At 42.5% G+C, this 16,248-nt stretch overlaps 1 protein-coding gene across 3 annotated transcripts; it reads left to right on the forward strand.

Annotated features, from left to right (window-relative positions):
* Window positions 1-6,831: 6,831 nt before the first annotated feature.
* On the forward strand, window positions 6,832-15,863 carry TRIM68 (tripartite motif containing 68). 3 transcript variants are annotated; one of them, XM_079104704.1, is made up of 7 exons: window positions 6,832-6,967; window positions 9,713-10,194; window positions 11,950-12,105; window positions 13,120-13,380; window positions 13,827-13,849; window positions 14,384-14,484; window positions 14,663-15,863. In XM_079104704.1, the coding sequence occupies exons 2-7, from the start codon at window positions 9,769-9,771 to the stop codon at window positions 15,211-15,213; spliced, it is 1,518 nt and encodes a 505-aa protein (XP_078960830.1). In that variant the 5' UTR covers window positions 6,832-6,967; window positions 9,713-9,768; the 3' UTR covers window positions 15,214-15,863. The 3 variants fall into 3 exon arrangements, with proteins under 3 accessions (XP_078960830.1, XP_078960832.1, XP_078960831.1); XM_079104706.1 differs by having other exon boundaries at window positions 11,950-12,045; XM_079104705.1 differs by having other exon boundaries at window positions 6,964-7,097.
* Window positions 15,864-16,248: the final 385 nt, after the last annotated feature.

Genomic DNA, 16,248 nt, shown 5'->3' on the forward strand with positions numbered 1-16,248 from the left:
AGTGGATCACCCAGCACCCAAGTCACCAAGGCCAGGGCAGCTAGCCCCATCTCCACTTACCTGTCCTTTCACCTTTATGTGTGACTTTATTTTTGCAATTAATCTGTTAGGACTTTTCCTCTTATTTGACACAAGCTCTCTATTCCCAATCTCATTAAAACAATCCTTTGCCCTGCTTATGAAAGAGCCTTCTCACTCACCTCCCTGCCTCCAAAACCCAGTCTACTGCAATCCTCCTTTCACATCACGGCCTCTCAACAGCAGGACTGGACATATTGAGTGATTCCTTTGCCTTTAAGACAAAGTAGGAACTCTGTAGTCTGCACACAAAGCCCTTCACAGTGTGGCTCCAACTTAACTGCCCAGCTTCTCAGTTTCCTTCTTTGTTAACAATCATCAGCACAAATAACAACAACAACAACACACACACACACACACACACAAACTTGACATTTTCCCTGGAAATTAATTTCCCTTGCCTTGCTTCTTAAGTGAAGGGTAGGAGGCTGGAACTCAGGATATTGTTCAAAGGATCTGCAAAACTTGGAACTGGCCTCAGAGAGGTTTGAAGAAATTCTTCTTTGGGTAGGTCACTGAATACAGGCTAGGTTCTGGGCTACTATAATCTGGAAAGGCTACTTATTGTCAGACCCCCGCAGCCAGACTGATCAGAGGCCCCGCTCCCTCATATAATGCGACCTCTGTGCGGTGTTCAATATGCGCTGACTTCCCAAAGCCAAGACAAGCTCGACTTGCCCCCTGTCTGGTCTAAACCTGGCACATTCACCATCAATGCCTCTCTGCCCAAGGGCGTCATGCATATATAGCTTCTCTGGGGACCCTAGAGAGTGCACGGAGTAATGAGGCGTGAACTGGGACCGACAGGCGCCTAAGGACAGCTGAGCCCTGAGTCCTACCTAATTCTTCTGGGCCAATGTAGGAGACTAAGGGAAGAAGTAGTTTCGTGAAGTGCGGAGGACAGGAGGAATGGTCGGGCTGGAAGAGAGGAGCTAATGTAATGGGAAAGTGGACGCGCGCCCTAAAGCGCACATGGGGATACAGTGCCCCGCTTCGAAGCACTATCCACGGGATACGAACCTGCACCAAGGACTGTCTCTCGCGTCTTGATGCTGCCCTCTTGTGGTCACGCAGGATAGTTATAGTCTCCTGCCCGACCCAGGCCAAGGCCTCTGAGTGTGAATCCTCAGGGACCAAGGAACTGGTTTAGGAATCTGAGCTCCCCGGCCCGCACTACCTTTCACATCAGCTCTCCCTCCCTTCTTCCCTCTCAAGTCAACCCTTTCTTTTTTAGGTCACCACTCATAGCTCTTCTGTCCCTCCAGAGACAGTGTAGCAGGGTGGTTTGAATATGGGGCTGGAACACTCACTAATGATATGACCACCCTAAAGCTCAGTTTGATGCAAAAAATAATAGCAATTCTCCAGTGAGTGTTTTTACTTATTATTTATTGAAACAACTGCAAGTGGAGATAGTGTAACAACTGCCAGAGGTTAAGAGAGATGAGTGTGAGGCCTGAGAACGAAAGGTCGCTGTTCCCTTGACATGTGTTGGGGTGGGGACAGAGTCCCAAAGGCAGCAGTGAGGAGTGAGTGTGTTGGGACATATGGAGAAAGTGAATGATGACTCTTTAAGGTATTTGTATGTGAACAGAAGGAGTGAAATGGGCAAGACTTGAAGAATTGGTAGCTCCACAGAGCGGTTTCTAAAGATGCCTTTGGAGCTAGAAGAGATGAATACAAGTAAATGTCAACAGGATGGAGTTAGTAGTGGGGTTACCTGTCCTTCACGTCTCACACTATTGGTGGGGTTCTTCTAGGCTTTGACCCAGGTAGACCCTCTGTATAGCAACCCAGAGCAATTCTACTTGATCCTATAGTTTCCATCACCCAAACAGGCCAGACCACTCACTAAACTTAAGACTGGGTAGTATCACAGAAGACCCTCGAGCACCTACAACTCAATACTTAACTCATTATCTCTAAGCTCATTGATCTCATTATCAACTAAGCTTAATATTTCTGGTCCCCAGTCTGAACCTTGTTCTGTTTCATGTCCCTGAAATAAAAATGACTCTGTTGGTGCTACAGCTTGGATCTGGAATGGCCCCCAAAAGCACATGTGTTGAAGGCATGGTCCCCAATGCAACCATGTTTAGAGGTGGGACTTTGGGGAAGAGACTGGATCATGAAGGCTCTGATCACAACAATGGAATAACCTATGAACTGGCTCGTAATTGAATGAACTTCGGGGAAGAGGTGGAAACCGTAGGAGGTATGGCCTAGTGGAGGAAGTAGGTCACTGGGAACATGGCCTGAAATGGTGTATCTTGTCCCTAGTCCCTTCCTCCCTTCTTACCTTTTTCCTTTACTTCTTCTTTCCTTCCTTCTGCTTCTCCTCCTCCTCCTTCTCTTCTTCTCTTTCTGGATGCCATGAGGTGAGCAATTTTGCTCTGCCAGGCTTTCCCCTCCCCTGTGACATTCGGCCTCATCCCAGGAACCAATGGGATTGAGTGACCATTCATGGAAACTTATAAAACCATGAGCCAAAATAAATCTTTCCTCCTGTAAGTCGATTTTTTTCAGGTTTTTTTTGTTGTTTTTTTTTTTTTTGCAGCAACAGAAAGTTGACTAACCCAGTTACCCCAGCCAGAAACTTTCAAGTCATCCTTCTGGCATTCTCCCTCTCTCACCTCCCTCTCAACCATATCCAGGCATTAAGTCCTCTTTTTTTGTGTGTCCTAGAAATATTAGGGATCCGACATTCTTTTCTATCTCTTTTGACTTTTTTCCAGTCTTTTGACTTTTTTCCAGTCAAAGCCAGGATAATCTTTTGCCTAGATCATCAGAGTAGTTTATTCACTAGTCAGTGTCCCTGAAGAGCTTTCCTATCCGTCCATTCTCTACACTGTGGCAGCAAGATCTTCCAAACACAAATGCAATTCATGGAAATTTCCCACTGCTTTAAGAATGGAAGCTGAAAGTTCATACTCTATAAACCAGCCTCTTAGACCTCCATGAGCTATTTTAGTGCAAAATTATTCATCCCCATCTCTAACCACACTACCTCTTTTTTTGTACGCTAAGTCTCGAATGTACCAAAAGAGTCCCACCACTTTCAGTGACATACCCTCTGTCTTCTGCCTTCATATATACAATCTCCTCATGGTAAGAACACTCATCCTCTCCTTGCTCTGATTCAGTCTTACCTTCATATAGCTATTTAAGTATCCTTCCTTAGATTTAGGATGCCAATTCAGATACTAGGAATAGGATATAAAAGAACAGATGCCACACTGAATCAGGATGATGAAGAGGTCTGAGAGCAAAGAGAGCAAAGGTAGAGATTCTAGAGTTAGCTTCTAGTGCCGGGTTTGGAGTAAGATCCGAGTCGAGTAAACCCAATGTAGTCAGGAGTGAACACTCCACTGGAGTGGACCTGCAGCATAATTTGATTTTGGTGCTGCCAGAATCATCAATCAAGCAATGAATATTCTCTAATATGTCCTTCTCCTATCTAAAATAGCTTCCTGTCATGTTTCACTGTTATTTTTAGGTCGGCATTTTGGTTAACATCAGACTCCTGACTCCTGCCTCAATCTTCTGCTATCCACATCCATGGCAATGGGTCAATAAAATCACACCCTATATTATGATGAAGGGACTCTATAATTTAATCTTTTCCACTATAGAGCCTATGTCTTCTTTTTCCACACCTTCTGAATAATAATGCAATTATGTTGTTGGTCACATAACATTTTCTCAAAGTAGAAGTTACATTGGCATTTTAAATTTTTTTGCATTGTGGTCATATGGCAAACCTAAAACATTATATATTTAAAAATTCAATTAAATGATATTTAACCGGGCACAGTGGTGCAGGCCTGTAATCCCAGGAGCTCTAGAGACTGAGGCAGGAGAATGGAGAGTGGTCAAGTGCCCCTGAGTTCAATCCCGGTACCAAAAAAAAAAAAAAAAAAAATTATGATTTTGGATAAAAATAAATTAAAAACTGTTCTTATGGTTTATTTAATAACTGATGAAATAAAATCACCATTGTGATTTATGGGAGGTAGCCTGACATAGATAGAGAAAATTTTATACTCCCCAATAAATCAAGAAGCAATGTAAGAAGTCAGAAAAAATAAGAAAATAAGCATAAGTAAAACAAATCAAAAGAAAATAATAAAGACAAAATTAAAACAAATAAGTTAAAATAATAACCAATTAACAGATTTTTTGAATGGGACAATGAACTAAACAGAGCTCTGAAAAAAAAAATAAGTCTCTCAGAAAAATATAATAAAGTTTTGGTAAACACATAATGTTTGGGACCAAAAATCAAAAAAAAAAAAAAAAAAAAACACTCAAAAACAGAGGGAAATGAAAATAATGTTAGTACTTTACATAATTCAATGATGGAGACATTGGCCCTTGAAGAAAAATAACTTACTGAAATAAATTTGAATTTTGAATAAATCCAATCAAATTCTGAAGCTATTTCATTTTGTTTTAATCTGACATAACATTGACATCAAAACTAGTAACAGGCCAGGTATGGTGGTGCATGCCTGTAATCCCAGCAGCTCGGGAGGCTGAGGCAGGAGGATTGCAACTTCACATTCAGCCTCGGCAAAAGCAAGGCACTAGGCAACTCAGTGAGAACCTGTCTCTAAGTAAAATACAAAATAGGACTGGGGATGTGACTCAGTGGTTGAGTGCCCCTGAGTTCAATCCCCAGTACAAAAAAAAAAAAAAAACTAGTAACAATTTTTCTGGCCTGTTCTGGAGCCAACCCTCCAAATGTCTTGCTGTTAGTTGTCCATACTTAGTAATAGTTGCTATTGTAGTATATGACTATGTTCTGATACATATTTTTATTTATTTATTTCTACATCTCACACACAACATACATATATGCTACTATATTCCCATTCATGGTATTTCACACTGAAACTCGCCCACCACATTCCTGCAAAGGTCCTCTCTTTTCTACTCTCTGTCATTTGGGACTCAAACCCTCATACACACTCTTGGTGACCCCTGTAACCCAGAAGCACTTTTGGAAAGGTTTTCCTCTTCCTCTAGACAGATTCTACGTCTCAGCTCTAAACGCAACTCCATGGTCTGTCTCTTTCCTCTACCTAAATGATACTCAGTAAGTGTTATAAGTGGCTGTTTTCAAAAAATAAATAAATGGCTGATTTCAATTAATTCATTTACTATTACAGTAGGGTAGGCATTTATCCAGACCCAAGTGACAGTCCAGCTCAGACCTCAGTTACCTCTTTTCTTCTTTTTGCTTATGGTCCCATTTGTTTCAGGAATATCCTGGGCCTCGCCCTTCAAATTTCAATCATGGCCTGAACTCTGACGATGGCAGGATTCAAAGAATGTCTGTCTTAATGAGGTATCATTTGGAACTGGGCTTCAAGTAAAGGATTTCCTGGTTACTGTCCATATTAGAAGTACCTTCACTTGTTTATTTGGTAAAGACCTAAGTATTTTTAAAAAGGACAAAGCCCTAGAAGTACCAGAAAAACCCAAATCATTGTCTCAAATAGCATTTTGTGTGTGTGTCACATGTATGACTGTGTGTTAGGGTGAGGAAGGGATTATCTGCTGTGTTAAAAAAAAAAAAAAAAAACGGAGTCACCCAATGATGCCAATGATGAACTGAAAACCTGTGATCACAACATAAATCTTCCCCCTAGAACTTGAATTTCTCGTGTGTTTTGACACAGGAATAGAGGACAGAGTAATATATGAAGAGAACTGGAACACCAGATGCCCTTACAAAATCCATCACTTGCTTGCAGCAGGGTTTTTCACTAGTGTGAATTTTTTGTTGGTTTTTGTCTTTTGTCTTTCAAAAGAACTGGGAAGTTGGAAGCTTAGAGCACAGGAGAGCAGCCTACATCATAGCAGCAGGGAAAGAAAGTGTAAGAGGAATGTGCCAGCAACCACATACCCAATGAATATTTTTGTTTAAGGTTACTATTTCCATAAGTCCTCTAAGTACAATGCTTTAAAGAAAACTGGTGGAAATAAATGTGATAAATTTTCATAAATTATGTGATTAGTAGTCATATATAATGTGTATGTATGTATGTATGTATATATAATAATATATTCCAGTTATTTCTGAGTCAAAACACTGAACTTTTAACTGTTATCATAAGGTCGAAATTTTGTGAGAACACAAAACAAGAGTTTTAAAAAATGAAGTTTATAATCAAAGATTCCACTTCTACTCCATAATTTCTCAATATTTTCTCCTAATTCCTAAGTTGGGTGATTGCAACAGTGATGAGAAGCTTCCGGTGGAAGCATCCAAGGATAAAAGTTAGCCAGGAAAAGCAGGAAGGTTTTTAAAAGAGAACCCAATATGTGAATCAGAAGCCATGAGAGGTTGCATATCTTGCAGGGAACTTCGGAGTCCACTAAATATGTGTACCCGGCCCTGTTGTAGATTCAGTCACAGAACCAAATCTAGCAGATCTCATAGCCTGCTGAACAAATGAACTAGGAGTCTCTTAACGCAGGACCCCCGGGCGTCTTCGTTGGAAGATCTCAATCCTGTGATTGGTCCTGGAACTGAGATTCGTAGACCTCTTTCTTTTTTTTTTTTTTTTTTTAAATACACCTTTTAAGTGGCTCTGAGGAAAGAGGCCGGAAAAACTGAGTGCATTGACTCGCCTAGAGGCGGCCAGAACTCCGGTTCCCATCTCCCATAGGCCAGACCTGCCCAGATTCCTGTCTGTGATTGGCTGCTCCTGTCGAAACGTCACCAGCCGGGCGGAGCCGACGCGTGCCCCCTCCCTGCTCCCTTGGCTCTGGCGCCGAGTGTGGGTCCTGCGGCGCTGTGGAGGGCCGCCTGGGAGCTGTCGACCGCCTGGGCCTGGGTCGCGGGGTTCAGGACCCTGGACCTTGGGCGCTGAACGGGCGGGTAAGTGCTGCGTTGGCACTGCTCTGGTGCGGGACCGTCGCATCTGACGCTACGGACTCTGGACCGCCGGAACTGGGCGTCTCCACTTTCGATTTCCCCAGCGAAATACTAATCCAGGTGGAGGAGGGAGGTGGGTAGACCACCGTGCCACTTTTGAAGACAGAGATCCTGCAAGTCACCTTAGTCGGCCCCATCCACCCGCTGCCCTTGGGACCTGCCCAGCGCCCTAAGGCCAGAAGATTACTGTACCCCGCTACTTCTCAACCCCGAGATTACCCTCTGCCTTCTCCCACTTGGCTCCCGCCTCCAAAGTCTTTTCCAGACTCTGTCCCCTCCCCTCAAATGCCTTCCTCAGTCCTGTGCTACTCTGCCCAAGGTACAATTGAAACAACTAAACGTTTAATTATTTAAGGTTTGTGGAAGTAATTTATGTATAATAAAAATCATTAAAGCTTATCTTCTACTGAAGAACAATAATTATCCATCCCTAAATCTTTGCAGAGGCCACCACTTTTAACTTTTCCATCTTATGTCTTTTTATGACTCTTAAGTCAAAATAATATGCTATGCTTCCATTCACCTCATTTCTTGATTTATTTTAACATATCTGCCTCACTTTCCTGCTGTCACTGTCTTCTCAATTTTCAGTTGCTCTTTTGGTTCTTCTGTGAACTTTTCTAACTCTAAATAATAGATGTCAACCTCTATTGTTCTATCAGTTTCAGGTGGTGCTGTTAGTGCCCCCACTCCACTTAGATGAGGATTTAATATTTGCTCCACTTCTAACCTACTCTCAGCTGAACTTCAATATTTATATTTAATTCTCACACTGAACAAATATTCAGACACTGTTCTTGGCACTGGGAAAATAGTAGTGAACAAAACCGACAATATCCCTATCTACATGAAACTTCTAGTGTGCAAAGACAGTCAATAAATACATGGCAAATGATGTTAAGTGTAGAATCATGGAGACATCATTTCCAGCTGGAAGAACAGCATGAACCCAAATCCATTACAGTGAGTGGACATGGAATCTGCAGGACAGTGTGGAAGTTTATCCATTTGCTGGCCTGGCACTGGTGCTGTTTCAAAATTGAAGGAAGAACACTTTCCACAGGATCCCTTTGATATAGCTTGTATTGAGCTGGAACTGAGTGCTGGGGAACCAGAGAAGCTCTTGAGTTGATTAGTAGTTTAGCTAAACTGAATTCCATAGTTTGGTACCAATAGTAGAAGAAGAAAAAGCAGGAGATACAAAGATATGACCTGCTGATATCTTCTAACAAAGTCCTACAAGATTTACTAACCTGCTTCCTCCAGGAAGCCCCCCTGCATTAGCCTAAACCCCAGTGATTTCTCTCTTTTGTCTTGAATTTATATTGTACCTTCAAATCAGAGAGGTTAGGTGATTTGCCTAAAATAGAATAGTGGAACCCTGGGTCAAGCATCTGTAAAATGAGAACAATGATGAATTCTATCTAGGGTTGTGAAATAAACAATTAATTTGTATAAAGCTCACTGAACAGTGCCTAGAGCATTGTGTAAGTGCTCAAGGAGTGCTTGCTATTATTATTAATTTGTGCTCCCAATTACCTATAATTATAGAAGCATTTTGGGTTTAAAAACTACTTTTTTCCAGGTATGATTGCATACTCCTGTAATCCCAGTAGCTCAGGAGGTAGAAGCAGGAGGATCGCAGTTTTGAAGCCAGCCTTAGCAAAGCTGTAAAGAACCTAGTGAGACCCTGTCTCAAAATAAAAAATAAAAAGGGCTGGGAATTTGGCTCAGTGGTTAAGCACCATTGGGTTCAATCCCTGGTACTGAGGGCGGGGAAGAAAAACTACTTCTATGTCAAGCTGGTTTATTCACTCAACAAATATTATTGGGCAGTATCTACATAGCAGGCACCATTTAGGTGCTAAGGATATAGCATAAACCAGCATGACCCTTCTCTTTACAGACTCTATCACATAACACAAGCTTGCAAAGTTAATAAATAAATAATAGCCAATGAGCTGAGAGTCTGCCATTGACATGCAAGTTCCATATCCATATGTGGCCCTGGCAAAAATCTCAGGTTTTTTTCTGGAATGATGGCCTCATCAGTATGGGTTTGTTTCTCACTAAAGGTTGAGGAGAGAGTCTTGGCATGTTAGTGAGTGAAAAAGTATGCTAGTGCTGGAGAAGTGAGCAGGGGTTCACAGGGCACAAGGAAAGAACTGCTGTTTTTCTTATATTTTGAACTCTGGTGTTCAGCATAAGAAAACAAATTATGCATGAAAGCAATGGGCTTCTAACACAGGCCTTTTTGCACCTTGAAGTATATAAATGTACACACAGAGAGACCAGAGTGAGGCTGGAAGTATTTATGACCTTACTTTGATAACTGAAATAACATTTTAGGTGACCTTACCCTAGTTCAAAAGAAACTGCTGCGTTTATAGAGCATAACTGCAGTGGTAATGGTTTAGTAGTGCAAACCCAGAAAAGAACCAGAGTTGATCAAATGAATGAAAACCAACAACTCACATATTCCATCCAGTTAGGCATCCCTACCTGTCCCTTGTGAAGTGTGAGTAACATGACCTTGTCAGAACTTCAGGTGAGAAGGTCAATACTTACTAAATAAGGTCAGTAAAGGATCCAAAGGAAAGAGATTTTTTTGTTCACTAATTATCATTTTTACTGATCTCTCTGTTCTTTTACCTTTTTCTCTTAATTGTTTTTCTCTTATTCTTGCAGGCTTCAGTACTTCTCCCTAGTTTTATTCATGTTCTGAGTAGGGTATAAGAAGGAACATGGATCCCACAGCCTTAGTGCAAGCCATTGTGGAAGAAGTGGCCTGTCCCATCTGTATGACCTTCCTGAAGGAGCCTGTGAGCATTGACTGTGGCCACACCTTCTGCCATAGCTGTCTCTCTGGACTCTGGCAAGTTCCAGCAGAATCCCAGAACTGGGGTCACACCTGTCCCCTTTGTCGAGCTCCTGTCCAGCCAAGGAACCTCCGGCCTAATTGGCAGCTGGCCAGTGTTGTAGAAAAAGTCCGTTTGTTACAGCTATGTCCAGGAATGGGACTGAAAGGTGATTTGTGTGAGCTCCACAGGGAACAGATAAAGATGTTCTGCAAAGAGGATGGATTGATGATGTGTGAAGCCTGCAGCCAGTCCCCAGAACATGAGGGCCACAGTGTCCTGCCCATGGAGGACGTTGCCTGGGAGTACAAGGTAGGAGATAAGGCCTGGCCATTTCATATTATGGGTATGTCTGGCCCCTCATTTGGCTGTCTCCAAAATAAGGGCTAGTCCCAGAGACTGAGAGCTACTTCTGTTGGCTCCTGACACCCACCCACAGTTCCCTGCAATCTGGTACATTGAGCTTTTTTTGTATTCATGAACTTCTTTGATGTTCTTCCCTCCTGCTTCCTCCACATCCCACCCCAAATCCCAACATGGCTTAATGTCCAACCCAAATATATTTTCAGTACTGATAGTTTGAAGGATACCAGTTTGACTTTAGCTCGGGGTGACTTGGATGAGTTTGGGAATGAGGCTATTATTTAGTAGTCAGAGCTACAATTATCAGAACCTATAAACTTACATCACTGCCACAAGAAATCACTTGACATTGGGTAAGTCTCTTTAACTCCTTCATTTTATGGACAAAACTGAGGCTTAGAAATTTAGGATCATAATAATTGATTTTAGAACTGGAAAGAACCATGGTAAATCAGCTGGATTGATTTGCCAAGTGCCACTTTTGGTTTAAGCACTAAATGTGTATTAATACTCACAGCATCTGTTTTCAGATCCTTTCTGACTTCAAGTTAGTTAAAGGATGATCAAAGACTAGTCTTCGGTTTTTTGCTCTTTGGCCAGTTCTTTCTCATTTCCCAACTCCTCTTATTTACTTATGTATGGGACTGGGGTCACCTCTGTCACATCTGCTCCTTTTTCATAGTCACCCTTGTCAGCTTCCAGCCTCCAGGCTGTTCCTTGATCTTTTCTCAGAGGCCCACGCTAATGGTTCTTTATCAGAACCATTATCCCAATGGTTTGGTGATCAACGATCCTGGTTCTGGTCTTAATTCTTTTTCTCGGAGTTGAGATTAGAAGTAAGAATGTAAGATAAATCCCCTGAATTAGCTTTTTTTTTTTCTATATGGGAAGAATTTCTAAAACATTAGAAGTATATACTTTTTTTTTTTTTTTGAGAGTATTAGAATAAGGACAAGGTATAACATAAGGATTAAGAGCTGGGCTAAATCCCAGCCCAGCCATTTGTTAGCTGGATGACTTTGAATTACACTCAGTTTTCTTATTTTTAAAATGGGGATAATGCCAAAGTATTAATACATGTTTAGTGCTTAAGTCATATGTGGCATGACTTGTTAAGATGGTAAATCTTAACAAAATCATGAGAATTTAAAGTCATATTAAAATACTTTATTCTTTCCAGTAGAAATCCCTTGCATTACTATCCTAGGAAAGTGCTTCTTGCCTTTAATGTGCATAAGAATCACTCAGAGATCTTCCTGAAGTTCAGATTCCCATTTGAAAGGCATGTGATACATCATAAGATTCTGCATTTCTAACAACCATCCAAACAATGCTGATGTTGCTGACTCTGGACCACACTTTGAGTAGCAGGGTTCTTGGGATACCATAGGATAACAAGAGAGATAAGAATAAGAATAAAATTAGGCATGATTAGGAAAATCCAGGATATTTTTTCTAAAAAAGTTGTAATGGGTCTTTTCTTCTACTTTAAGGACACTTAGGCACTGGGAGCTGAAATGAGCTATCCTGCATGTCATCTGGCCAAGTCCACTCCCTCTGTGGCTTTCCCTTTTCTCCCAGCATTTATTCAGACTCTCACTATCTGAGGTTCACTGGTTTTCCCATTACCTACCAGTGTTAAGAAGCCTATTTTTAATCAGTATGAGGCGGCCTTATCATTTTTTTTTTATTTATCTCTTATAGTGGAAACTTCATGAGGCTCTGGAACATCTGAGAAAAGAACAAGAAGAGGCATGGAAGCTGGAAGTTAGTGAGAAGAAACGAACTGCCCACTGGAAGGCAGGTTGCCACCTGGGAAAAGGAGTTTGTCATCCCTGTGTTGTCCTGGAGTTGGCTGTGGTAGCTTCTCATCTCTATTTGGCAGAATATGGGGCTTGAAGTCAGAGAGCCTGGGGTCTCAATACCAGTTTTCCCTTTTCCTCAGGCCATAGAATATTCCACCTATTTCTTGATTGTGATTAGGGATACCTCTGATCTAATGCCCTCAGCCTCATATACATGATAGCTCATGGTAGTGTGACTTGTCCAATGCTAGTAAATCATAGTTTCTATTTCACTTTTCCAGTTAGAGTATAGTTGCTATGGGATCGATCATTAAAATATTAGAAAGTAACCTCTGAAATACACTTGAAAGTGATAAATATGGAACTATCAGAAAGGTTGATCAAGAAAAGGTAACACTCAAGTGATCTAAAACAGTACATTGAACAGATATTACATCTATCAGTATAGTTCACTTATGCATCTTTAGCAAGTGTACGTGTAACCTATTTGGTTATTATTCTGAAAATGGAAAGTAGTCTAGCTCTTATAGTATCAATATAGTGTCATGGACCCTACTTGGGTCAGTAATAGTCATACAGGTTGAATATCAATAATCCAAAAAATCTGAAATCCAAAGTGAACCAAAATCCAAAATTTTTGAGCACCAACATGATGGATTGCATTCAAAATGTAGGAACATTAAAAATTATTGTAAAATAGGCTATGTATATAAGGTGTATATGAGACATAAGTGAATTTTTTGTTTAGACTTTGGTCTGATTCCCAAGATATCGCTTTGCACATATGAAAATACTCCAAAATTCAAAAAAAATCCCAAATCTGAAACACCTTTGGTCCCAGGTATTTCAGATAAGGGATATTTGACCTGTAAAAGAGACCCAGAATGCCCTGAAGCTGTGGGAGAATAAGGGTAGGAACAGTAGTATCCTTTATCTTTGCCTCTACAATGCCTAGCACATGGTCGTACCAAACATTACACAGTATATGTTACACACATACCATTGTCCTTAATTCTGGGTGACCCTTATACCAAAAATATCAGTGCTGATTCCAATCTTGGCTCCATAGGTACAGGTGGAAACCCGAAAGCAAAGTATCATGTGGGAGTTTGAGAAATACCGTCAATTACTAAATCATCAGCAGCCAACAGGTCGGCAGCTAGAGGTGGAGGCAGCTGCAGCTCTGGCCAGGCTAGAACAGGAGGAAGGAGAGACTATGCATAAACTGGAGCTGAGTCATAATGAGCTCAGCCAGCAGAGCCGGGTCCTGTGGAAGATGGTTGCAGAGCTGGAAGAGAGGTATCAGAGCCCTCTCCGCTGGATGCTACAGGTGAGTACCATGTTTTCCTGGGAGACCTGAGTGAGAGTAGAAGATAGACCGAGACTCCGAGGGGATTAGCTGGTCTTCATGCAGACTGTCAGCACTCTGCCTGCCAGTTAGGGACCCTGTATGTCCCAGCTAATACCTGCTGTTCTCCTTTCCCTGGTTGGGTGGCGGTCTTATAGACCAGCTTATCATCCCAATCAGGGATAGGACAGCAGGTACTCAAGCAGCTCGGCATCTTTCCAGTTCCTCCCCTCCATGTTGGGGGTCTTGAGATGAAGCCTAATGTTGGGCAGTGCAGCCAGCTCTGCTCTGCCACCCTCTCACAGCTTCTCCTGTGGTAGCCCTGCACAGTTTTCTCCACTTCACTTTGAGAAACCCCTCCCAGAGTTCAGTGTCTCGTCTGGTCCCTCCAAAGCACTCATGCGCTGCATTTTTTCTTCTCCTTCTAGGGTATTCAGGAAGTCTTAAACAGGTATGTTCCCATCCTTGGAGCTTCTAGGCAGCCCTATAGGGGATAAAGGAGCCAGAACCACAAATGGGAAAGGAAAATGATGTGACAGAAAGTAGACACTGATCCACAATCTTTTCCCTCTTTCCTTATTATTGGCTAAAGAAATTTTATTGATCTTTCCTTTTTCTTCTTGGTACTTGATCAAATTCATTTCACGTATTACCAATGAGAATTTTAGGTAAAATTCGCAGTTTCCAGTAAATCACCCAAGGGCAGAGAAAGACTGCATAGAGGCTCCAGCCATTCTCCTTTTCAGGACACTTTTTCCCCTTCTGGTACCAAATACATACCTAAACTCTCCCATGGCATGGAGATCTGAGAGTTCTCATTTCTATGTCACAGTTTGAGACTCAGCCAAATCATCACCACATCTCTGCTTTGCTAGGGAGGGGTACCTTGCTGACTGTCCCTGGCCATGCCCCTCTTCCACTCTAAGGAAAGGCCCATGTGGCAGAGCCAGGATTCTTGGCCCCAACATTAGCCCTCCTGTACCAGGAGCAAGTCTTGGAGCCTGCAGCAGCCAGAACCAGTCTCCCTGGAGCTGAAGACAGATTGCCATGTGCCAGGGCTGAGAGAGATCCTGAAGACGTATGCAGGTAACGAATGCCAGGGTGATTGCAATGGACAGTGGGACAGATTCCTCCCACAGAAGTGAAATAACTCAGTGCCCTCTAAACACCCCTCACTAAGAAGTCCGTGGCTAGATTTATCAGAGAGACCTCTCTGGTGGCCCTTGCTCTGTATAGTGTTACCAACCCAGATCTTTTTCCCTAGCGGATGTGCGCCTGGATCCAGATACTGCTTACTCCCGACTCATCGTATCAGAGGATAGAAAATGTGTGCGCTATGGAGACAGTCAACAGGAACTGCCTGACAATCCTGAAAGATTTTACCGCTATAATATTGTCCTCGGTAGCCAGTGCATCTCCTCAGGCCGGCACTACTGGGAGGTGGAGGTGGGAGACAGGTCTGAATGGGGTCTGGGAGTGTGTACAGAAAATGTAGACCGCAAGGAGGTAGTCTATTTATCCCCCCACTATGGATTCTGGGTGATAAGGCTGAGGAAGGGAACTGAGTACCGGGCAGGCACTGATAAATACCCGCTCCTGTCCTTGGCAGTTCCTCCTCGCCGGGTGGGAGTCTTCCTAGATTATGAGGCCCAAGATATCTCCTTCTACAATGTGACTGACAATGGCTCCCACATTTTCACTTTCCCCCACCATCCCTTCCCTGGACGCCTCCTGCCCTATTTTAGTCCTTGCTACAGCATTGGTGCCAACAACACTGCTCCTCTGACCATCTGCTCCCTAGATGGTGAGGACTAGTAGAGTCACCATCCTACCAGAGCCCTTGGAATTTGGCCTGGCCCACAGGAGTGTTGGAGGATCCTGCCACTGAGAAGTGTCCCCTTGAACCAAGCCTACAGTCCAAAGACTCCTCTGCCCAACTCTGTGGTCTCTTAACCACTCATGTGAAAAAGAGAGTCCCAGTCAAATGATCACTGTGACCCACGAGGGAAAAGTGGCAGGGCCAACGGCAAGGCTTAGAGCAGTGCTCAGATAGCTTGTTACTGTAAGGTCCATTCTGTAGCTCATAACCCTCTTCCCCAGTCTCTAATGCCATAATTAAGTCAATGAGAATGACAAACTGGTTCTAATCTTCAGAAATCCTTTTAAACAGGGTTTACCAATGAGCCTAAAGAATAATGTCCCATTGCCATTCCCCTCCTGGGCATGAGCTGAGCAAATCACTGTCACTCAGATCCTAAGAAGACATGTGTCCTAGCCCTACCCTTTTCTCTAAGTGGCAGGATTAGATAACCTGTGAGCCTTCATTTTTATTTTCACTTTGTGGATGAGAAAAGTGAAATGGCCTTGAAGCAAGTTATTTCTTACACAACTACAAATAATTTTAAAATCACTTTAAAAATCACAAGGTGTTTTTTCACATTCAAATAAAACAAGTGATAAACTCACTTCTAAGGTCACGTGTTGGTGTATCATTCACTTCATTTGGGTCTAAACTTCTCACATATTTGAGAGATGCTAAGTGTTCTTATTGGAAAAATGGTCATAATTTGGCCCCAAACAACATATTCGCCTACTCCATAGGATTGTTGTAAAGATCCCAGACCCATGCCATGCTGTTGTTCCTCCCTTGCGGATAAAGGAAGGAAACCATGGATTCCACACGTGGTAACCTTCCCACCTGCCCATGGTGCAGCCAGCACCTTCACAGCAGTGCCTTCATTTCTTAGGGCTTCTCCTGCCAGTCTGCAGCCCTTTAGACAGAAAGGTACCCATCCAGGGCACACGGTGGGCCTCAGAGTATATCGTGCATCTGATTCTATGTGTTTGTCT

Source organism: Sciurus vulgaris (genome assembly GCF_902686455.1).
Source record: "Sciurus vulgaris genome assembly, chromosome: 11".
NCBI lineage: Eukaryota > Metazoa > Chordata > Mammalia > Rodentia > Sciuridae > Sciurus > Sciurus vulgaris.